The 25,942-nt window shown below is 35.2% G+C and overlaps 1 protein-coding gene across 5 annotated transcripts in view; it reads right to left on the bottom strand.

Annotated features, from left to right (window-relative positions):
* Positions 1–6,555: 6,555 nt before the first annotated feature.
* LOC124221520 (protein couch potato) overlaps positions 6,556–25,942 on the bottom strand; it is a 41,642-nt gene continuing 22,255 nt past the window's right edge. For 2 of the 5 annotated variants that reach the window (XM_046631624.2, XM_046631625.2), the window contains 7 exons: positions 23,966–24,019; positions 21,439–21,501; positions 19,661–19,805; positions 17,621–17,754; positions 13,486–13,760; positions 11,012–11,216; positions 6,556–10,121 (listed from right to left, as the gene is read on the bottom strand). In XM_046631624.2, coding sequence (XP_046487580.1) covers positions 10,089–10,121; positions 11,012–11,216; positions 13,486–13,760; positions 17,621–17,754; positions 19,661–19,805; positions 21,439–21,501; positions 23,966–24,019 — 909 coding nt within the window. In that variant the 3' untranslated portion in view covers positions 6,556–10,088. The remainder of the gene's footprint in view (positions 10,122–11,011; positions 11,217–13,485; positions 13,761–17,620; positions 17,755–19,660; positions 19,806–21,438; positions 21,502–23,965; positions 24,020–25,942) is intronic. The other 3 variants (XM_046631629.2, XM_046631627.2, XM_046631630.2) reach the window with 3 other exon arrangements.

Here is a 25,942-nt window from a genome sequence, read left to right as displayed (position 1 = left end):
ATATTTTCAGACTACAAGTGACTATTGAAATAACGTTATTGAATAATGTTTTTTTTTTTCTTTCGTCAACGATGCAAACCTTAAAAGGCAAATTGATTACCGTTACATTCTATCGTTATTGTTATTTTTTCATATTAATTAATAATATTATTATTACCATTACTATTGATATTGATACTATCATCATCATCATCATCATTATTATTATTATTATTTATTCATTCATTCATTTATTTATTTATTTATTTATTTATCGTATATTAATTTGCGATGTATTCGAACTTCAATGACCGTAAGAGTAGTTGAATGAACGTACGATAATAATATTGAAAGCAATGACAAATTTAAATAATCTATATCGTATTATGAGAAGGTATGTGTGTGTGTGTGTGTGTGTGTGTGTGTGTGTGTGTGTGCGTGTGTGTGCGTGTGTGTGTCTGTGAGTTCGCGCAGAACACACAAGCCCACTTTGCCATTGCCTATATTACAATTACAGTGTAACAACACCAATTGTCCAACAGGAGAATTACTATCATTTTTTAAATATTATTCTATGTTTTATTTTTTCGATTTATGATTCATCCAATTATATATTCAATTTTATTCCTCGTCTTCACTTTTACGCTATAGTGATAACAATGCATTTTTTTTCTTTCTTTCTACGTCTTGTAACATAGCAAAGCCCCGTTACATTACAAGTAATGTTACAGAATTTATAATCGAAAATGAATGAAAAACAGAGCGTACCTTGATTAAAGTTTACTTTCGCTATTATATAATTTATTTATAATACATTTCAATCACTGTTAATTCGTTACTATTAAGTCTTATTGGCATAGGTTTTAACTTCTGCTATTTAAATTTCTGTCCGTTTATTTGTAGCTGGGTTTAATTGTGAATCTGAGAGATTAGATCGAGTTTATGGTCTTTGGACAAATTCGTATCGCATGAAGTAGTAAATACATGTGCCTAACGTTGAAATTGCCTAGTTTGATGTTGCACGCCAAATTTGACGACATTTTTTGGACTTGGGGCGTCGAAAGGGAGCCCGAATTTTTTTGACAGCCAATATGTTGGACGCTCAAGCTCACGCAAGCCTCGACCGTTATTATAACAAGCATTTTCAAACTTTAGATAAATTCACGTAATAAACTCGATAGAATGAAGGCAAGATGGAAGGATTTTTTAATAATGGCGCAACGGAACGTTTTTTTGTTTTTCACAGATCACTGTCAAATGTGTTTGCATATAAATGTATCACGTATAAAATTCGTTCTATATAGGATATTTTTGTATAAAGCATCATCTACACTGTATAGTAATTTGACTTTTAGACATTATTGCGATTTACATGATAAAATGATAAAGAACAATTGTCTCAAAACAACATTTTTATCCGATTTCATTTGATGCAATTAATTGTCGCCCTTCCTTTTCACCTCTTGTACGTACTCGGATGATAAACGCGGCCGCGTCATAAATTGTAATATCTTTTACAGAGTACGCAGTTATAATTTAAAACTCTTAATTATATTTAATTAAGAATTCTCGTTCGATAATTTCAAAAAGGCAAATCCTACGTCGTGATGAAAGGGTCAGCTGAACTTTCCACACGAAAAATATACACAAGGTACCCAAAGAAGAATTTTTAGAAAATCTTCAAGATGTGTAATTATGCAAAGCCAGATCTCGCAAAGTTTACGTCGGATTAGTTTAGCAGATTTCTCGTTACAAAATATATAGGTATGTATATATAAGACTCACAATTAGAAATTTTCGCACCGCTAACTTTCAATGCCTGTAAATCTTAACCCTAAACAAACTTACGGGACTTTAATGCGATGGAGTATAACTTTCAATTGTTTCTGTAACGCGTTACAACTTTATCACCAAAATATGATTCATGCATTATTCGTTTAGCGTCGTAGCTTCAATTTTTAAGGTATGTATTCTTTCTGTTATTTCCTAGGAGTTATCGCACTGACAAACATCAAGTTACCTTTTACAATCATAGAGATAACGAATAAGAAATGCACAATTTCAATATGCATTAGTATCGCCCGAGCAAATTGATTACTATTCGAAAGCATTCGAGTAACATCTGCAGTCCAACCTGACTGAGACCCCTTGGTTAATGTAAATTCATACATTTTTTTCATTCAACCGTACATATAGGTATATATAGCGAGCTATAACGTAATTTGTATAACTATATTCTAAATTGATTAATTAGTCGTTTACTTGTACCAATATTATTACTATTACTATCCTTCCGATATCAACATCATTACTACACTATCTTTACTGTTGTTATTAATATTACCATTATCATTTTCATTACTGTTGTTGTTTTTATTATTATTGTTATTATTATTGTTGTTATTATTTATTTTTTATTGAAATTACACTATTATTGATATTCGTGTACGAAAAAAAAATACTTGACAAATTTCGTTCGCGTAATGAACTGGGACTTCCTACGAAGATGTCGTATTTATTAATTAATTGAATGAATATTCACGATAAGTGAATCACAGAAATTGATTCAGCTTACAATTAGACAAACTTGACATTGACTAGAATTTTGAAAGATAAGCTCGTCACTTCGCAGACCACCGAGTAATAATTATCGAAACGATTGTATAATAACTGGGAAACAAATTTACGGTGTACATTGTAAAATAAAATTTGGCACACGTCCGGCTGTGTGTGTTTGTTTATTGTTCGTTTTTTTTTTTTTTTATTTAATGTGATACCTGCATCCGCGTAATTACTATGGATATTTGCACGCAATCAGTAAAATATGGTAAATACGACATCTTCCTAAGTGTACCGGCAAGCGAGTCATTTCAAACCGTCTATATTCGTATTGTATAAGTTTTTACTTTCAATTCTGATCATTTAGAGATTCAAGTCCACAGTATCGTTATTCGCCAATGAGTTTATTTTTGCTATCGATATAGTATCGTCGAATATATATTAACGCGGAACGTTCGCGAGAGAAATAAGATTAACGAAAAAATTACCAACGTTTGCAGGAACGTCAAGTCACTTAATATTTTCAACTCATTATACGTTGTACACATAATAGTAAGCGGTAAGTGAAAAACGGTTGTGTAGAATTGACACATTTCCCGTGTGAAAGAGAACGTTTTTTCGGCATTTTTCAACGTCACAGCCCCTTGTGAAAAAGGAATGTAAAATAAATTAAATAAGTAACTTAATAACAAGGTAATACGTACACATAGCGTGAATATATTACGTAGCACGATAAAACGACTGGTTTTTTTTTTCTTTTCTTATTCTCTTAGTGTCAATATATTATAATTTTTTAACTAACGTTTTTTTCGTATATTATCAGCGCATTTGATAATATCGCATTCTGGTGTGCACGGATCTTTGGCTCACATCTGATATTCCGTTTCTTATTATACTTTCTATCAACTCTCGAGTGTTGTACGTGAGGTCTCTGAACTGGTATGAAAAAAAGTGAAGCAAGATCAAACGCAAAAAGGGGAAAAAAATAAATCAATAAATAAGTCGAACGAAACCAGCGATTCTATTATCTCCGATACCGCATTCTGTTTTTTTTTCTTTTTTCTTTCCTTTCCTTCGCAGAAAGAATTTTTCAAACAGGCGCAAAAATTTGACAAATTATACGTAATTAATTACATACGTAACAAGATCGATTATTGATTGTGACGCGTTTATGCGCAATTTATTGGCGCCGAGGCCAAGTTAATATACATATTGTACCCTGATCGACCGCCTCTGACTTTCGGACAACTCGTTCGCATATTACACTACAATAATATTAAAAAACCGTCGAAGTATGTTTTGAGTAAAATTTGCATAACTTGCGAATCACCGTCTGCAAGAATTGTCATGAATACACCGCCTATCTTTCTGCTCACCGTATATCCGGATGAACGATTTTTTTTTCATCGTTCACGACACAACCGTTTAACGACGCTCGTGAGATTGCGGGGATCACTTTTTTTCCCTCTTTTTTTTTTAAAATTTCGTTCAGTACCGAAAGTAATAACGGAAATTGTCCAGCAACACGCGGTCCTCGTAATTGTGCAATCAAACGTCGAGTATAAAGTTCCATATTGATTGACAGACTCTGGAATACGATATAAAGATATAACGAACTGCAGTATTTTGTACTTGTCCACTCGGAGCACCGAACAACATAGACCAAATAATTAGAATGTAGAAAAGAATTAAAACAAAAACAGAGAGGAAAAAATCTACACTCTCAATAGAAATATATTACTTTCACATGTTTTTCATTATAGTAAATATAGAGTTTTTAGAAGCCTGTATAGGGGCAAAAGCAGCAGCCAAGCTTGTCGATTAAATATAATAATTTAGATACATTAGAAAGTCATAGGACGTGATGATTGAGTCTACGATCGGTTTAAAAACCGATCACCGCGAAATGAACCGCTAATCGGTTACGATAATTTAAAAAAGTAAACGGCAAAAAAAAAATAAATAAATAAAACAATTTTTTTTAAACAAAAACTATGTGTACAAATAAATATTATACATCAAATAATTTGCAAAGATTATTCAATATCTTTGAAGAATAATAATAATCGAATCAAATCGAGGCTTTGGCAGTGGCAAAGGCGATATCTTTTTTTAAACTCCGTACAAAATACTAATTCATCGGGACGTAATATAATGTATATCTACATTATAAGAGTATAAAAAAAAAAAAAAAAAGAAAAAGAAAATGATAAAAAACAGTATAGATGCATAGAAAATACTTTAAGGTACGCGAAGAGTACGTGGGAAATAATTGACGGAAAAACCAAACAATTAGAAAAATAAAAATGAACTTAAAGCCTAGTTAAAAATACAAGTTGCTCATAAGAATAATTAGATTAATTAAGTATGTATAATTTAAGCAACCAAGGTATATAAATATACATACAACACTCATATGTATACATATAGATACGCAATGTATATATTTATAATCGTATATTGTACCCGCGCGCGCTGCAAAGATATGTATAATTATGTGTTTGGGACGAGCATTGTAAGCTGCTTTCCTTGGACCCCCAATATGCAATAATTAGTTTGCGTAGGTTTACGGTGAATTAACTCACGTCGTTCATTGTATATCCAAACATTATATATCGCAAATTCATAATTATATTAAACTTATCTACAATTGTTCGCGTATCTAAAATAACGTTACTATTTTTATTTAATATTTTTTTTTTTTGCGTCTTCTTTTTCATTTATTGTTTTTTTTTCTTTTTTTCTTTTTTACTTCATCTTTTACTTTTTTATTCGTTTAGTCTAACATTATTAGATACTGATTTTTTTTTTTTATTATTTTTTTTTTTTTTGTGATTTGTTTTTCGTTTTCATTTTTTTTTCCAGTTTTTAGTTTTTACTGCTTTTCCTCTCTATCATTCAATTATTGAAATGTCGTGAGGTGTTTATAGTCTTTGGATCGATATATGTATATTGACGTCTTTGGTGATCTTACCTTTAGTATCATTATAAATATGCAACATGTGACATTTTACATGTATACATTCAATCATACTTTCGCATTATAATATATTATACGCATCTTGTCGTGCGTTTATACTTTCATTAATTGCAGTGTATAGATATGCATGATGTGTGTAATTGTGTTGTTTAGTCTTACAAAAACCGAACGAGGTAAAACATATAGGTATTGAGTGAAAATTTAAAAGAAAAATCTTCAACCAAACCGTTTCTCAATTGCATCGAAAAAACGTATTCAAACATTATACGATAAAATTCTTTCTCTACGATACAAAATATCTGATTGACATGCAAAAAACTGTTCTTTAGTTTTAGTTCTTCTCCGATTTTTTGTTTTGGTGGTTTTTTTCTTCCTCATAATTATACTTCAATTACGCTAACCGTACTGTACGTATATAACTAGATACCCCATTATCGCATGTATAGCTCTATATACTTTTCATCTCTGTGTATGTATATATATATATATATAATATGTTATAAATATTCTAATATTCTTGTGTTAATGCATACATATATGTATATATACATACACATACGCAAATATTACCACTCTTAACGCTATTTAGCCATTACTATGTCTACTGATATGAGTTAGTTCACTTGTAAAGCACTTTAAATCCAACCTATATTATATAATATACCTAAATGTAATTCACTGATTGAATATATGTATAATTACTTTCCCTATTCATACGCTATTAATTATTGTTATTATCTTGTAATAATACATAAATTAACAAGTTATATGCAAGATACATATACAATATTGTTTGAATACAATATATAATATGTACATATTTTTCTTCCACATTATTTCAATTTTTCCTTTTTTTTTTCTTTTTTTTTCTTTTTTTGCTTTCACACACATGTACAATATTTACACGTATATAATGTACTTGTATTACTTATATAATTCCTGTCGGATGTATTCATATACTATGTGTATACTTGTACAAGTGTATCGATAGTCTGAACACAACCTCTGAAGATATTGCTAATTTATATACGTGTACATTATATTTGTTCATGCATGCGAGTTTTGTCGTAAATAGGGGTTTTTTTTTTTTTTTTTGTTTTCTCGTCTGTGTGGTTTTCTGGTGTATTATTCATCTCTGTTTGTTGAGAAACTTTCGTTTATACCTCCAAGTAATTGTCTAGATTGTACATATGCAAATTCAGTCGAGCTTAAAAATGCAAGATAACAATAATTGCGTATAACACGTCGGTTAGCTGAACTCGAGTAACTAACTGTGTAAGTTGGAGGCAGGCCGAGTTCTCTCTTATAAGGTATAGCTATGTAGACTTGATGGTTGATTGTAATTCAGTTGATTTGAATAAAAACCAAATGGAGTATAAGTGAGATAATATATTCAATTGTTATTTCATTTCAGTATACGTGAATGGATAAGTCATTGTTTGGTAAAACGTATGTACATACATGATTGAAATTCTAGTAATTCAGAAATAATTATTACGAATTCTGCCATTCGGTGTTCTGGGTGTGCATTTAATTAAATAAAATGAAATTATACTTCACGTGGTGTAGCTGCAACTAAACGGTTAATTGACTAAAATTGTACATCTGCATAATTAGCTCGGATGATAGCAAGTGGCTGAAATTTATTTCAGCTCGAGGTACAGTTGAGCCTATAATCGTATATAATGTGTCACGTATAATGTATAATAACTCGTCGAAGAATCACCTGCCCGGATAGCGTACGGTCTTGTTTTAGTAATTACGATATGCAATGTAAAATTGTAATATTGTTTATAAATAGAATACATTAATATCCGTCTTAGTGTATAAATTCTCTCTACTCGTCTACCTGCGATACAAATGTCATAAGATCCGCACCCAACATTGCCCTGCTGAAAATGTTCATGTGTTAAATCGTACGATATTTTGAAAGAATTCATTGTGCAATTTATTACATAATTTATCTTGTGGATTCGATAAAGTATGTAAGAAGATAAGTATACATCAGATATACTAAATCAAATTATATGATTTTTCATCTGGTATATCTGATGACTACTGTATTAAAGTTTATGTTTAATTTTTCTTTTTCCTTGTCTACACTTCACCGCGAGTATCCGAGTATCGTTCGTGTTTGAAAATATTATGATAGAGTAAACTGACATGTACAGATATCGTTTCATTCATAGGTAACGGGTAATTGTCTTCAACGAGCACTGATTCTCGTTATTAAACGAAGAGCAAAAAGAAAATGGGACCAAGCGGCACGTAGAGGCAATTTTCAAGAGTTTTTTTTTTTTTCTCAATGTCTATATGCAAAATGGTATAACGAATAAGGTAGCTGCGGAATCATCATGTCAGGAAGGAGCGAACACACGAACGATGAAGTCTTTTGACATTCACTATCGACATCTTACGTTATTACTACAAACGCTATGCTTTATCATGGGTTCAAACAAGATATGTAGAAGACTATTTAATAATAATTAACGTGCAGTGAACACAGGTAAAAAAAATTATCAGAACTTTAGAAAAATATTGCAAATTAAATGCAACGAGTCTAGATATTCAGGACGGTATTAAAATGGAACCGAATAGTTGCATTGCATAGTTGGTGTTTTTTTTTTTTTTTACTTTCACTTCATTTTCATCTAATTCTTCTTATTATTTTATAAATTTAAAAGTATATTATCAACCGATGCGATCCGCGACTCGGAAGCGATTCGTAAGTATCACAATCGTAAAAATTAAATAAAAATTGTACGGACACGTATGTAATGAATGCCCAGTATTCTGCGAAGTCGATTCGATATACCTGTACAATGTGCGGCGTAATTATTACATAGCAATGAATTTCTCTAAAATCGTTCAACAATTTTTCGTTTATCTCCATATTTTCTTTTTTTAACAAGTTCTGAAAAATTCTACAATGCTTCAGAATCATACGTAGAATTTCCGATGAAAAAACTGTGACGCTAAAAAAAAAAAAAAAAAAAAGATATGCAAACCCAATTGGCTATACATCGTGTAATATTGCTTGATCGAAATTTGTGAATTTGTGTTTACGAGTATAGGTATAATAGCTGCACAGTTACAACCGATGTTACGATAGAATCTTGTATTTTCCCGTTATCTTGTGTATGTAGCAGTGATTACGAAAGTTTTTTTTTAAAAATAATCTCTGGTTAAGTAAAAGCGACACTGTCGTCTGACATGTTGGTATTTAAATATACGCAAATTACGGGTACCATGACTTCGACCAACAGGAAGGCACTTGGGCAAATTACGTGCCGAGTTGGCCATCGTTCTAATGTATAACTCTCGGGGCACACCTCTGCTACTAACATAGATCATATACAGTTACGCTTAAATACAATTTTTGCTACCCTTAATATTATGATATGTTCACATTCGTTATATAATAATATAATTATTATTATTAATTCTGTAACACTCTCCCGACGTCATTTTCCTCGATCGCGACGATATTACTTATCGATATATATATCTTCTTCAAACAGATACAAATTCGTACTATCCACATTTGTTTTTTCAATCCTTGTTATCTTTTCTTTTTTTCGTTTTATTTATTTTTTTTTATTCTTTTTGTTTTTTACTTCTTCTCCCTTCTCCCACAATAATGCTGATGATAAACATAAATACACGTTTCTTAGGGCACCTTTGGTATTAAGCTTGTTTGAATGTTAATATATATGAAGTGTATATATAATATACTATATATAACTTTATAATAATACAATGTGCTTTCGGTTAATAAGATCAATTGTTATTTTTTTTTCTCTCTCTCTCTCTCTCTTTCTTCTTTCCGCCTATAATTTTATAACGTGTGTTTTTGTGTGTTGTGATTTTAACAGTGCCTTTTTACATGTAAACTGAAGACTAATCGTATAAGATCCTCAAACCGTATCGATATATCCGTATATCCGCGAGCCTCTCAACGGCGGTTACGCTAATTTGAAAATCGAAATTGATAAAAAAAAAATGAAGAGCAAGGATGGGACGTTAATTACGATCCGTAAAAACCTTTCGAATAAATTAAAAATTATAAAATTACACAATTAAATATTACACGAACGAATAAGTTAAATAATATATATAATATATATGCATACAATCTATATGTATGCATAAGAAAACGTATTCTTATACATATATATACTATATGTATATACATGTGTACGGATATGTTATGTATATAGATAAAATATCGCCGGGCCTTCCGTATGATATATGTTTAATAGTAATAATAATCATAATCGCTGTACGAATTTCTGTCCGCAGTTAGATACACCTCACATATCGAATGAGTTTTTCACGGTCGTTCATAACAACCGCTCTGCCATAGCACGCCCGGACAAACATACATGCATACATACATACGGCATATCGTTTTACACCGTATATCCTACTCATGTGCAAAACCGCAACTGCGAACCATTCCGTGCCCCCTAATTTTTCTCCTTAATAATTTTTTCGCAACACGTCGATCGTCCGATCAATTTATCGACTTCACTACTGGCGTACCTGTCACATTCCGCTCACGTCAACTTTAAGACTGCCCATTTTCATCTCCCTTTGTTCCCTGGAAATAAGAAAGAGAGAATCATAAAATTAGACACGAATATCGTAGACGGCTGGAGAATATTCTATATCTAACAAAGTATGTTTACCACTATAATAATATTAAATTAGAAGAGAGAAAAAAAAATTGCGGTATACATCTGTTTTCCACAACTGCGATTCAAGCCGGCAGTAGTGAGGAGGTCGGATTTAGTTTTTCATATAGACGCAGAGACCCGATCGTTTTGAAAGCATACTATTTCGTAAAACGTGTTTCCTTCGTGAATAGATGCATGTAAGACGACCAACCGAGTGTGACACATACACATGCAGCGACGAGGGACTTGGCTATCGGTTTGAAGAACGATTTTTCCCTCCCTGCGAGGTGGAGGAATCGAAGGATGCGGGAGATAAAGAAAAGAAGCGTCCTCTCCATTTTTCAATGCCTCTCGCATGACCCACTTGTACAGTCAAAGCGCGACCTCATGATAAATTCCGATCGTTTCTTCTTTCGCCAAACCTACTCCTCGACCCGTGGATGATAGGTGAGGATACTTTACGGCTCAAAGCGTAAATGCAAAACTTTAACTTTGCAAGCCCACGTTGTATACCGACTACGATCATCGTTACACCACGAAATCCGTATTTCGAACAATGCGGTCGCGATTAATTGCCAAGTCGCTCGATTACAGCGAGAGACAGAGAGAGCGATGAGAGAGGTCCGTTGTATCACGTGTGTCTGTGTGTTATGAGGTGTGCGGTGTAACGATAATAAGTAAATTTTACACATAACAGTGGGTATGTTATACACAATTATGTATAATTGTACACGGTGTGTGTATACAGTGTACAGAGTAATGTCGAAAAATATATAAACAGATAAATATAGAATGGGTATAAAGTGAAACCTACTTCCGTCCATAGGTTTGTAAAGCCCACCTCGGCCATTTTTGACTTTGCATACTCAATTCGAATCGCCCCCCGGTCAGAAGATAGGAGAAACGATCCCTGAAGCGTGGCCATCGCCTGGGCCGCGTAGCGAACATCTTGATATTCGACGAAGGCAACCGGCGAGCCTCCCTTGGTGTGCATACGGAGGCGACAGAACCCGGGGAAACTGTGCACAAACAAGGGTTAGTTTACAGGCTGGGTTTCAGTGAATTTTTCAACGTTTCTTTCTTTTTTTCTGTTTTCTTTTTTCTTTTTCATTTCATCGAGGTGTGGCTCGTTCCTGTCTCCAAGAGGAATGGTGTTCGGCTGCAGTTTCGCGAAGATGATGATACAGAGGTGCGTGGTGCATGTGCATTCGTCTAGTCAGGTACGGATGTACGGGTACGTATGAAGCTTTCCACGCCAAATCAGTAAGCGGTTGACCGTGATGTTTGTTAATTTCACCAAGGATTTTTTCTACGTCAGTTCGACCTCTGAAGAGCTTTTAAAAATTTTTTGAAATTTCTTTGATCGCTCGTCTCTACCCTTTGATTTTTTAAACCCGTCTCAAAAACACCCGAATTCATTTTTATAAAACGAGAAAAAAAATTTCAAGCAAGATTCAGAGCGTGACATCGTGTTTTTATATTTCTTCTTTTTTTTCCATCAGTTTTTCTAATTGTTTAAATTATTTTTTCTATTATCATACCTGTCAAAAATCTATTACAATACATACCGCATCTCCGATTTGATTAGCGATTTTTTATTTTCTTTTTATTATTTCTCTGGTTCTAAATACATTCTCGTTTTTTTTTTTTTCTTGCATTGTATAATCAAATTTTAACAAGTATGAATATAGGAAAATTCGATTAAAAAAAAAATCGAAAAAAACGAGGTCCCATGCTCAATCTTGCGTGAAAATGTTTCACTTCGGAAACCAAATGTTTTGGATTGTTGTTTCATAAAAATAAATTTGGGTGTATTTGAGATCGGTTTAACACGTAAGAGGATAAGGACGAGTGATTCAAAAAATTTGAAACCATTCTTAAAAGCTTTCAAGGGTCGTACTATCGTAGAAAAAATCCTTGGTGAGTTGGCGTGTAAAAGCCCCGTATAATATTATACATGTCTCAATGCAAGCGTGACGATGATGAAGATTAATGATTCGCTAAATGAAGTGATCGTGTAATGGTAATAGTTATTCATTGCCGTACAGCAGTTATATATTTTTGTGTCGCTTTAGTTCGGCTAGGCTGTTCTGTTCAGTTGAATTTTGACGAGTAATTTCACAAACCCCCTTCCTCGTGTCAATTTTAGATTCCCTGGTAAATGAAAATCGGTTAGAATACAACCGGTCGAAATTGATACTGATTTTTAATAACTTGAATATCATTTGAATGATATTTGGTAGTTTGGTACCAAATCCATCACTCAGTTTACTTTTGCTTTTCAAAATTTCACTGAACATCGACTAACCTACGGTATATTAACAGGTTTTACATTTAATCAGGGCGGCCGTAAAAATTGCACTGAGAAAAAATTTCATTTGCTAAGTGGTCGATATACAATAATGTTCGTAAGATTTGGGGTATCGCTAGAATGAGGGTTTCAATGTTATTGGAATTGCAAGAAAATTTGGAACAAGCAACTATTGTATAATTGATGATTACAATAGTAACGCATACTAGATTTTTGTTCATACAGACAAGTGCATTAGTCATTTTCATTCTGTATCCATAACTGTATTTTTCATTTAGGTATGGTAAAAAGTGAAAATAACCAGGGTACCTACTCTGTGTAGTAACCACAACTACAAATTTCTCTCAGTATAATATTTCGAATTTCACGATTTTTCCCGGTCTTCGTGACTGTTTCAGGAACAGTTCCGCATCGAAAAGAATTCGAAGGAACGAATGTTAAGGATTTCCAGGTTCCATACGGCCACCCCGAATGATTCCAAAGTTTCTACGATGCCGTAGAGCCTGTTCCTCGATCCTGGCGATCGATTTAGGTCGACCTCCTCCTCACTACCCTACACCTATCGTCCGATCCCCCTTTTCCGACACACGCACTCTCCAGCTGTCTCTCTCTGACTCATACCTAGTCATCCCACGTTCTGCGTTGGCATAATAATCAGTGACAAACCGAGTCATTAAAGGCGCTGATTGGTCCGTGCTTCCCGCATCGTATACGCCCATTGTACAGAGTGTATAAAAAAATACGCTGAAGTTCTCCCCTTTGTTAAATAAAAATACCGCGAATGGTGTACCATGTAATTGAACGCTCCATGCGTGGATGCTGATCAGTGTATCTCATACATACTATATGAAAGACGTTATCCGTTACACAAATAAACTTTTCCATATTCATCGTCGATTATTCGACGCTCTCTTTTATATATATATTATGTATCTCTTTTATATAATATATATGTACGTGTCAACCTCTAAACTGACCTGTTGAATATCTCCTTGAGCTCATGCTCGGAGACGAACTGGCCGAGGTTAGCGACGAAGAGGGTCGAGCAGGGCGCGTTGCTCACCGCGATGCTTGGCTGTGACGAGGACGAGCCTACCGGTGACGCCAGCGCCGGCGAAGGCAAGAAATGCGGCAGCGACGCGTGGATCGATGTCAGGGTGGTCGGATGTTGCAGGGATATCGGTGCCTGCGGTACACAAACACCATAAATCGGATTACTCCAGGTGCCTTCCGCGCTGCCGGTCATCGACTTCTTGGATACGGGCAGAAGTACGTAGATCCGTGTAAAAACATTGTTAGATCGCACAAGTGCATAGAGAGGGCATGCTCAATTTTTCACCTCACTTTCGTCGTCCCTCACGAAAGCTTTACAAATAAAATATAAAAGAGAAATTATGTGTATCCGTTTATACATGAATTGCAGCGAAAGCGTCCTTTACCTGGTCGTTAAAAAAAATCAAGATACTTTTGCTTCGGTCTCGTATATTCGACCGAATGACGCATTTGTCATTACGAGGATATATTGTTGAGGATAATAACTATCCGCAAGAAAATATCTTGTAATAATCTCTTCGCCAAATTTTCAAATCAAATGCATCGTTTTGAATATTGAAATTTCTTCGACTTATGTACGTACAATATACAACGATTCGAAAATCGAATACGAATAAAAACATATAAATCAGGCACAGAACACGGACTTTCAGTCACTCGCTGAATTTCCGTGAGCATCGTGATTACAACGCAAAAGCTAGGGAACAAAACAAGTTGCGAAAAAAAAAACGAACCAACGTCAGTTCATTTGAAAACAAGTACAGCGAAAATACACAAATTCGTAATTGAATTTAAAATTACAAAAGCTAAAAAAAAAAAAAGCTGTGAGTAGTTTCGGGAGGCGGTTGAGGTGCAATTAGTCCGTTGCGTCGATCATCCAAAATCCGTCGATTGAGTCCGGAGGACGGGCGTTTAGAGTGGAGGACAATTTTCAAATCTCGCCGTAATCCCTAATAGGAGGGAGTGTCGAGAAGTCTGTCTGCAGGGTGCCAAAGTTATATAACAGTCGGTGCTGATCCGGCAAAGATTGGCGGTGATCTCTCAGGACCTCATAGAAAAGGTGCTCAGCTGCCCGGGTTCGTCTCGACGAAGTCACTGAGCGGCTTTTCTATCGAGCCAGGGTCGAAACGTGTGTAGAAGGGGTGGGTGCACGTGTCGGCAAGGAATCGAGAGGGCAACCAGCCATGTGGGGGGGGGGGGGGGGGGGATCGTATGCGGAGAACGTTGAGAAAACGTGAGGGTGTATCGTAAGATCGAATTAACGAAATCGCGAAATCCGTTTGATAGTATTTCAAAACGTGGAAAGGTCAAAGTGTAACAAAAAGCAAATATACAGAATCTTTAAAAGAAATACGAATATTATGTATATGGTAGAATTTTGGGGATTCTATGTTCTTGTTCTCTACACACCTTTCTACATTTTTACCAATTTTTCGTACTCGAATTTTTTCAACATAGTTAAATTCTCTATAAGACAAATGTTCGCGTTTTTTGAAATTCGATATTCCGACAATTATCTTGTGTTTTTTAAACCCACTGCTCTAGCGTTGTAGACCGAGAGTACGGCCCTGAGCGACCTACACGTGTAGTACATACGTGGGGCATATATACGCCTATATCATCGGCAACAAGCCTATCCCAGGGGGAATTCCCACAGGACGAGTACATACGTGACTTTTATGACAAGAGAAGGGTGCTAACAAGCGGAGCCTGCAGCGCGGTGTGATAGAGAGGCTCGGAGTTTGTGATGCTGAATTCTGTGAGAATTACTACGAGTACGTTGTACGTGCATATTGCGTATTATATATATTGGCGAAATTTTATTATTGTGTAGTGTACAGACACCCGAACTCGCTGATTATAATTGTTTAGGTCGAATAAGGGACGGGACAAAAAAAACATAATAGCCTCGGTTTTTCCATCCCCATTCTAACGGAGACAAGAGTCAATTGGCTTTTTCCGCTTTTTGCAAGATTAAAGAGAATACCCATACTTGCGATTCCATGAACGTTCTTTCTTTTTTCCCTTTCCCTCGATTTCACGGTGTAATTATATAATATTTACACCGGACTGCCTCAATAAAAAATTTAATTTTTTTTTCGATCTCCCACTTCATGGAATCATAGTTTTTAACGTAATATTGAACCTCGTGAAAGGAAATCGCAGTGTGGCTTTTTTAAACTGTTGAACCATGAAGTGGGAGATCGAAGAAAAATAAAGTTTTTTTTTTTTTTGAGGCAGTCTAATATACTAGTATTAGACTTGAAGGTCTCGAATTCTCACACACATGTGTCCGAAACGAAGAATGTTTCACCGAGAATTATACTCAGACAGCGGTAATTAACTCAAAGCACAAGACTATCCGACTTTTATAAGGTTTCGATCCTGTTGGAATATACCCTGCCTAATATTTTAGTGGCCAAGAGATATTACCGTTGTACAAAAAGCTCCGGTGTTTGAAGAAAATTAGACAATAATGATAGACAGCATACCTAACATACGTAAATTGCAATTTGACTCACATTGTGTGCCGCAAAAATCTATCAGAAAGGTGATCAAGGCAATAAACATCGCAAAAGTCACTACATCTACATTTTTTAAGATAAAATCTCACGAAGCTGGATGAGACAAAGAATAAAAGAAATAAATTCAAAGAAATATTTCTGGAAATAAATAATATATGTAAGCATGTACAACTGTATACGTTATAATATAGCAAAAACATACACGTCAAGATCATACGAGCCGGGACTTTTTTCGCGTGTTGCAACATCTATAACCCGTAAGGCAAGTGCAGGGTTTGGATTAGACTGTTCGCATATTAGGGCAATATTTGTTTTTTTCTTGTTGCAACAGAGTCTAAACGTTGGTCGGTTTTTACCGTACTGTAAAGAATCCTACCAAGATGTAGAATTTTTGGCTCAGATCCAAAAGTCTGTTGGACCGGCTTCAATTCAATATAAATAATGACATAGTCGTTTTCTTAAACCTTACAGAAGTACTATTTCACTCCATCATTTTAAACAAAGGTACAGAAATTCCTGATTTTGCTAATATCAACACGATTATTTCGCAAACTTCAGCGAAGAAACTGGAATAAATTTGTTTTTATAAATGATACCATCAAATATGGCAAAGTCAAATGCTGTGAAGCGTCATGCAGGCCTGGTTTAAAATCCCGTATCTATTTCGGTAAGATTTTTCTTAGGAAGCAAAAACACTAAACGTTCGGTCCTTCAATGCTGGGTAAGAAAAGAAATACCGCCATGATCCGAAACAGTCTGATAATTAGCCCAGTCGGAATGCACAAAAAAACCACAATTTAGAAATGAACAATGAAATTACAATTTTTAGATACTAAAATTTTTTTCTTTTAATCCTTTAAGGAGGAGGGAGGTCATTGGTAGTCTAAATCCATTATTTCGGCAAGATTCTGCAGTATCTTCGGTAACCATCTTGAATTTATGGTTTAAGTCGAAAAATATCGGTCATAGATAAAAAGTTGTTTCAATCAAAGTTTAAATTTAACGAAAACAAAGTGGCGGCCGAAGCTACTGCTGAATCTGGTAGAAATTCTGAAGTTAGACTACCAACGACCTCCCCCCAAGGATTAGAAAAAGAAAATAACGGTATGGAAAATCAATAATTTCGAACATACGTTCCGAATGAGACTGAAGTTAATAACGATAACGTAACGAAACATTGGGGAGGAAAAAGAACAATTTCGCAAGTTTATAGTGACTTTGAAGGAGTCAAGTTTTCCACCAAATATATAAATAAGTTTTGCCATGCTATGATCTACTGCATTTTATACATTCCTGCAACTGTGAAATAAAGATTTTTCTGACACGTAAAATCATTACAATTAACGTTACTAACTTCAGCCTCGTTATTCCGACTGGACTAATTGTGGATTCGTGAAAACAAACACAGGGCATTTACACCTATATATCTAGAGTTATACGAGGTATAAAACGATCATGTATGACTAACGTGCATCGGGGCGCTCGTCGGCGGCTCCAGAGCTTTTTCTGCAGATAGTCAAAGATAGGAACGTACGGGGACCTGAGGATGTAACGCCGGGTGAACGAGGGTGGCGTGTTGCAATGCGCCAGGTAATTCACCGGCAGTTGAGTAGGCCAACGGATGGTGCCAGAGCTCCGGTCCTCCAGGGAAAAACGGACTCCCCAGATCTGAAAACCAAATTCCATCTTTTTTTAACGCCGTACACAGAAAACACGCCATACCATCATAACTCAAACCTTGCAGCGTGTGTATGTAGACTTGGGGACGATGAATCTGAGACGGCTAATTTTTTACACTGTACAGTCATGTTGGCAACACTGAGTAACCTGCAACGCCATAGTCGGACGAGTGCGAAACAAACGCAATCTTAATAAACATAACATCACCCATGACCGTCGAATCTAACCTTAGAATACTCGTCAATCCAACAAGTCATTATCCCCGCGGTATTTTAAGGTTAGATTCGACGGTCATGGGTTATGTTATGTTTATTGAGATTGAGTTAGTTTCGCACTTGGCCGACTGTGGCGCTGGATGTTTCTCAGTGTTGCCAACATAACGGTCTAGTGTGAAAAATTAGCCCTCTCAGATTCATTGCCCCCAAGTGTACGTATCGTTATTTCGACCACAACCGAGAATTGTGAGAGAAGTTATTTATTACCGTATAGCACGGTATGACGGATCCGCTATCGTATTCGCAAAGCACCGAAATAACGATCGTCGTTTTCAAAGGCATAAAAATACTCGTCAAAGTTGTTATTATTATTATTGTACAGGCATAGTAATCGAGAATACACGACTTAATATACGTGTAATTTGACATGACGATTTGTACCGACGAATTTTATGCACAGTTACGACAATTATTATACAGAGGCTGCTGCACAGGTGAATATCATCGCGTGCATGACAGGGAAAAATGCAGAATAGGAAGAAAAAAAAATCCGGACCTTCTGCACGAATAATTGACTTTTCCGGATCATTTCGTAAGTCTGTCGGCCGAATTGCCAATTTCAAATTCGTCAGTCTGGATGTATTTCGTCTGTCTCACAAATCGATACATACGATAACCCGATCGACAAGGGGAACAGGTGAAGCGATTCTCTGTCCAATATAGAAGGTAAAAAAAAAAAAAAAAAAAAACTCGTGCATAATTTACGCGAAATGACATTTGAATGAAGAAAAAAGAAGAGAAAAACATTATACATAGTATATAACGATGAAAAAAGGATCGTTCTAAATTCGTCGCCCGCGCCGGTCTGCAGCGACGAATCTTTAATATGCATAGAATGCATAGAGCGAGACTCGATTGACATTATTCCGTTTGACCTTTAACTAAGGATAACTGGAATGATCGGCTCTCTTCCGTGAATGTAATCCGTTTTATATTTACTTCCTGCGATGTATAAATGGTAACACTGTAACTCGTTATTCGATAACCGCTATGATATAGCTGACAATTAAGTCTTTCTCACCTGACGATCGAAGTCGTTCCTTTAATTTATTATAACTTGTACATTAATTGCAACGTACATGGAGGCATGCACGATATTATGTACGTGTCCCTATTGTCAGTCTTTATTCCGTATATAGTATATAAGTACACTATACGCCCAACATAATTATTACAGTTGTACGTAATAACGTAAATCAATGATCGAGAGAAACATACGCAAAGAGACACTGCGTGTAGCTTAAAGAAGTATTGAAATTTCCCATCTCTTAGTCTTATCTCTTTTGCAGGCGAACACGAAATGCGCTCATCGCGCTGACAGCGAAGCAAAAATAAGAAATGATAAATAAAAAAAAAAAAAAGACAAAAAAAAACAAACACTCGGACTCACTCGGTGTTAAAATAGTGTTAGACACAAAGAGACAGGTACGTTTGTTGTTTCATAGGTATAGCATACATAATACGTATAGGTATACATATTAACGGAGGTGCAACGGGGTTAGTGAATTTCGAAAAAAAAGGGGGCAGAGGGGGGGGGCGAGGGCGGTTTTGTGGGGCTGTGTACGAAACAGTGATTAATAATAACCAGCGAGTGTGATTCAGTGGCGGTGCATACTTACGTCCAGTTAGAGGGTGCATCAGAGCGGGGTGCGAGGTGGTGGCTGCTGCAGCGGCTGGTTGCTTAGGTTTGCTAACCTTTGTGTTACTCTTTGCAAATTCCAAACGAATGGTTTGAGGCATATCAGGGTCGAATCTAACTCCCTGCTGCAAATAGATCCCCCAGAAATTAGTTCGACTTGTATGCATAGATATGCGTATGCGTTACATTACACATATCTATCTTCTTTGTCGTTATTTCAATTATTGTTATTATTATTGTGATGTTTTATTTTTATTTTTTTTCATAACGTTTTAAAGGAATGATAAGATCAAACGCAAAAGGTGTGTACATCCTGACCTAATTCTCTTATTTATTACACGCAGTATAATTATCATCAATTACTTCTAATATCGAGAAAAACAGATGTATGTACGAATGAAAGTATGAAAAAAGTAATGTGAATTCAACGAACAAAATTCAAATATCTCCGTTCGCGTGTAAATTATATTATACATTCTCAAAACTAGTCGGGGTGATCTTTGTGTTATATAAAAACGAATAGAAAGAAACACATTCGTTCATTCTACCGAGCCTGTGATATGTCTATGGGTAAAAATCCACGCGTGTGTTTTTTGTGTGAGTTTGTGTGTATAATTGTTTGTATGCGTCAAAGTGCTCCAAACCAAATCAGTGATACGTTTTTCCTCACCTCACGTAGATACCTACTGCACTATAATTTATCATTACACGTGCTGTGCCTCGAGTCTAAGACTCGATATTTCAAAGTGAAAAATTCTCGACAAACATATATTATAGTGCCTCGAACGAAGCGTTCGATTTGAAGAATTTGTAACAGGGCTATACCACCTTTATACGTGAATGTGGCACCGTTCCGAAAAATTTGAAGCTCGGTATTTTCTTTTCATAAGACTTTTGCGAAAGCGAACTTTGTTTAAGGTAAACAGAATTCCTCAAATAAGCAAATTTTGAACTTTATCATTTCCTCCCTTGGAAATAAATGATTGAAAACCGATATTTGTAATTCTAAAATATAATTTGTAGCAAGAGAAGAAAAAACAAAATTACGAATAATTCAAAAGCTGTTGCAAGGTTACTCGAGAAGAGGAAAAATGATGACTGATTTCTTAATAACACCCCAAGTATACGATATGACGTATGATATTATAATCGGAAGAAAAGGTTTAAAGTACTGGTAGAAAAAAAATAAAAAAAATAAAATTGAAAAGAAAAATTTCTTTTGAATATGCCCGTCGTTCGAAAAATCCAAACGATCGTATACAAATGACAGTACGTATATATAATATAATATATACGTAATATATTATAGGAAATTGCAAATTGCGTGACATCAGTTGCGTGTGGCAAAGAGATGAGGTGATGGGTTTTTGGCAGATGGGTTCTTTTATAGGCAGAGGAACACCATATTAATGTAAGTATGTATATAATAATCACACGGTGCACCCAGCAGATATATAGGTATATAACAGGTTTTGTACCAATTACAAAGTTCCTTAATTAACAATAATAATACACCTATAATATGGATAGTAATAACATTCTACATGATAATCGATGATAATATTATATTATTATTCTGCAACTATGTAGCAAATAACCCGTGCCGTCTAATCGGGGGTGAACAAATAACGAGGAGGGAGGGGGTGGAGGAATCAAGATGGAAAAAAAAATATGCATGTTAAGAATTACAGGAATAAACCGCAAGAGAGACAGGCTCTTCTAGGTTTTTAACGTTATTACATGATGTACAAATATTACCTGCAAGTCTTGTTTCGCTGCTTCGGCACCGGCTCTCGTATGAAACGTGACAAAACCCACCGGCTGAAATTCAATTTAACGCACGTTATTAATTATAGGTATATAAATAATATACCGTACGATTTTTCACACGCTCTTTCACGGCGCTTCTCGTGTATAAATATATACACAAAATATGTACAGAGCGAGTAGCGAACGGTCGAATGATCTAACGCGCATGCGCTAAAATTCTAAAGAAAAAGCCGTTGCTTTGTCGGGACTACCAACTTTTTTGAGGTTACATACATCGCGACGGCTTGTCATCCGGACTTATGACGGTTGGTCAACCTGACGAAACAACTGCGTTTGCTGTAGAATTTTAACGCATGCGCGTTAAACCATTCGACCGTTAGCCACTCACACTGTACGTATATTCGTACTATTATGCACGCGTTGATAAACTTTCAAGGTTTTCGTAAATTTAAACAAGCTGTAATATCGGTATACAATCCTGCTTCGCATCGAATTAGACTGTTGAATTAATTCAAACATGAGCAAATCGGTTCGCGGTACCTATACACCTATAAACTAATTCCCTTATAAATCGTTGAATTGTTTGAAAATAGTATTTATCAATTTCAAAATTATTCACATATTATACACTGTATTATATTGTAAACAATTGAGGACAATGTTCGGCTGCAGGAACTGTTACAGAAATTCTCGAAAAAAAGAAACAAATAAACAAAGACCTTGGAAATATTTCTTCGTTAAACTTTTTTCATTCGGCATTTGTATAAACATATAACAATACGAAAATCCCGCGAAGCGTGCACAGTCTGTATAAAAATGTACAAAGGTTGCGAACAACTGCGACATGGTGGTGTAACTCCGAGTTAACAACTGCGCGGCTAAAATAGACGTCGCTGATCAGTAGAGCATTAAACGATAATTGAGCCCGCAGGAAATTGTGTTTTTTCTCGACACGCCGTTTGCTCGACGTAAAACGTGAAACGAGCCCCCCGTTGTAATATAACGTATATAAATAAATTATTACACGCGTGTACAAGGCACATACATACATACATACACGCATACATACCTTAATATATACTTGCTCGTATAGAATAGCATAGTGGGGGGGAGGAAGGCAAAGAATGTTTCCGGAAGTGGGCTTTGGTTTAAAAATATCATCACGTACCGTATATTATCATAAGCGGTATAAAAACGATTAAAGATACATTACAATAATAACAATAACGATAATAATAATAAGAATAATACTGTGTAGAACGGAGAAGGAAAATGGGAAATAGAGAGGAAGAGAGAGAGAAAGAAAAAAAATGCAAGAGGAAATAAAGTTGAAAAAAAAAAAAAAAAAAAAAACTACACGCGAGACGAAGGAGAAAGCGTTACTTGTGGAAACGTATATCTCCGAGGTTGTTAACGTAATTAACGCGAGAACAAAGAGCTTTGACTCGGCGTCGCGGTGAAATCGGGGATTACAAGTAGCATAGGGGTGGGAAAGACTTTGACACGAGTTCTGTTTCAATGAACTATATGTACGAATTTGTATATAGGTATAGTATAATGGTACGTATGTATATACGTGTAAACCGCGGCAAATTTTCGCCATTTCGCTCAAAATCAGTCGCTGTAGGACGATATGTATTGGAGGCACGTAGAACTTCGTTAATTGCGATAAGAGCTTGCCTTCGTCGGTTTCATCAAAAATAGCAAAGCTAGCTTTTTTCAATCAAGGTTGAATTGTACAGAGTCTAGGTGGTATAGAAGATGAAATTCGAATCTTATATCGTTAAATTTATTCCACGTATGCGTTTAAACAAGCATTATAGGTACATTATACTGAATATAATTTCGTGATTTTCTAAAATTAACAGAAATTAACCATCACCGGTAAAACAAACTTTTTAATAATCTAACAAACTTCAATTGCAATCTGCAAATATGAAAATATATCGAAAATAATTTATTCCATTTTACCAGCACAGATGGTTGCACAGAAATAAATTGAATTCTGTAAACCAGATTTTTCTTTCGTATAAATTATAAAATTAAACGTTCAAAATTCATTAAACGCTTGCATCGGATGAGACCGAAGTTAGTAACGTTAACGTAACGAAACTTGAGGGAAAAAATCATTACTGTACAATTTTAGAATAACAATCGAAAAAGTCGGCTTTCCAAAATAAGAGTATGTTTTGTTCCTCATGGTTTACTAAATTGCAGAAATTCCGAAAGTTTCGAAGTAACGATTTTTCCTACAAATGCATCGTTTTAGCAACGTTACCAACTTCCTCCTGATTACAACGGCGCGTTCTGCGTTATGCAATACAGTGCGAATCGAGTGAACTGAATCACCTCGACGCCGCGACGTCACAATACATACACAGGTGCAATTAGCGTGCGAATAATACTGTTATTGGTGAAGTAAATGAAATAGTGCGGTCTTGTAGTTAAACGAATTATAGGCACAATAAATATAACAAAACATATATATTGAAATATTCGATTATACATGACTCACCGATGCGGTTTTGCCGTTTTTACTCGTCACTTTCAGCAAGGAGCCCTCGTAACCCTGAAACGCGTATCAAACTTGTGTCCAATCAATTGTTATACATACATTATACGTACACTTCTTTATATTATACCTGGAAGTGTATAAATGACGCGGGAGAAACAGAGACGGCCGAGGGAACGGGGGAAAGAAGAAACTCGGAGTATCGATGTATATATATATATGTATATAACAGATTGTAAAGCCTCTCCTGATCCTGAAAAGAAGTCGTTTATCCAGCGTCTTATGCGGACTCGATATGTTTTACACCACCGGCCACCAGCTAATTCTCTCTCCGACTCGACATGGTTCGCTGAAAAATATTATTATCCGCTCTGGTTTACGCTCTCAGAGTCCCGGATCGATTCGACGTGCCTAGGCGCCTCTTCTGCTCCCCGCCTTTACACCGACGTTGGCTCTTCCACGTTTAAATTTTTCAAACCGCCAGACTGGGTATGTATGTAAGGCATCAGGTATGTACGTTGTACGACCTCGAGTCGAAGTACTCTTGGATGAAATTCGCCATATATCCGAATAATTTATCCGATGTTTCAAAACTTCATTTTTATTTGCATTATTTTTTTTTTATACTGATCGTTTCGTACTTTTGAATACCTTCAAGCTTGGATTCGTAATCAGCAAGCCCATAAACCGCAAAATACCATCTTGTTACAGAAGTTGAGTGAGCACAATAACCTGTGACTCAAAGGGTTAAGAGCTTATTATTATCGGAGTTTTCGATCGAGCGATATGAATGTAAAATTATAAAAAGACAAAAACGTATCAAAAAATATGTTACCTTAAAAATGTATAATAGAGATTAAGAATAAAACGACATTCCCAGAATGCGATATAGAATTGAATCGGAGCAAATTTGAATAACGAAATCCAAGTTATCAACAATCTGGCAAACGGTTTCACAACTTGCATGTTCAAAATCACTTTATCGATTGTCTAAAAAAATTTTTTAATTTTACAAACAGTTATGTCGAGAGCGAATGAAAATATACATTTGCGTAAGTACATTGCAACAGGTATTCATCAATCGTTACATTTTCACATTACTACTATACTGTAACGTATGAAGTATTTGTTGAACGTTTTTCAGAGATTTTGTGGGAATCTGGCCGGCAAAAAAAATGAATCCAAAAACATTAAATTCGGATGAAAAACACCAAAGTTGAATTATTTTGATCGTTCTAACTGTAGAGTGGTTTCTTAAATTGTTCATATCTTAGCATTTATCATTCGAATTTGCTCAGATTCGTTTCCATCAAATATTAAGCAGTTAAGTTAAATTCGTATTCATTATCATTGGCGCAAGTAACATTGATCGAAATTTTTTAAAAGGTTTTTTCTGCTTTCATAATTTTTGATTCGTCATGAGACCAAAGGAAGAATCGAATGGCGTACTACGTTAGAAAATTGAGGGAAAAATTTGATTTCAGAGAGCCGACGACCACTTTTCAACTTTGCGAAACGATTTTTCATAGTTCTTGTTGTTTGGGGTCAAGGAGATTTGAATTGAAAACAAAAATGTTTACCATTTATTAATCATTCCATAATTTTTAAAATAACAGACAACCCATACGAAAAAATGCAAATAACCAATAATAGCTGACCATTTATACAATATCTCTTGATTAGCCAAAGTTGATTGATAATTGAGAACGAGAATTAAAAAAGGATGTAAAAGCCTGTAATCAGATATTGAAAAACAAAACAAAAAAAAAAACGGAGTAAAACTGTTTTTTTTTTTTTTTGTTTGCATAGTTAGTTGTCGCTTGAATTCATCCGTGGAATTTTTTCGTTGAAAGAAATGACACTTACAGGCTTTTTTCATTTTCATCTTCAATTATAATACCGTTTCCTGATAATCTCAGTTACTTAATAGGTCATACGAAACTCGTATAATAATAAAATTCTGCAGTCGGTGGATCTAAT

The sequence above is a fragment of the Neodiprion pinetum genome, chromosome 6, assembly GCF_021155775.2.
Source record: "Neodiprion pinetum isolate iyNeoPine1 chromosome 6, iyNeoPine1.2, whole genome shotgun sequence".
Classification (NCBI taxonomy): domain Eukaryota; kingdom Metazoa; phylum Arthropoda; class Insecta; order Hymenoptera; family Diprionidae; genus Neodiprion; species Neodiprion pinetum.
The sequence above is the reverse complement of the archived record's forward strand: the minus strand, read 5'-3'. Positions and strand labels throughout refer to the sequence as shown.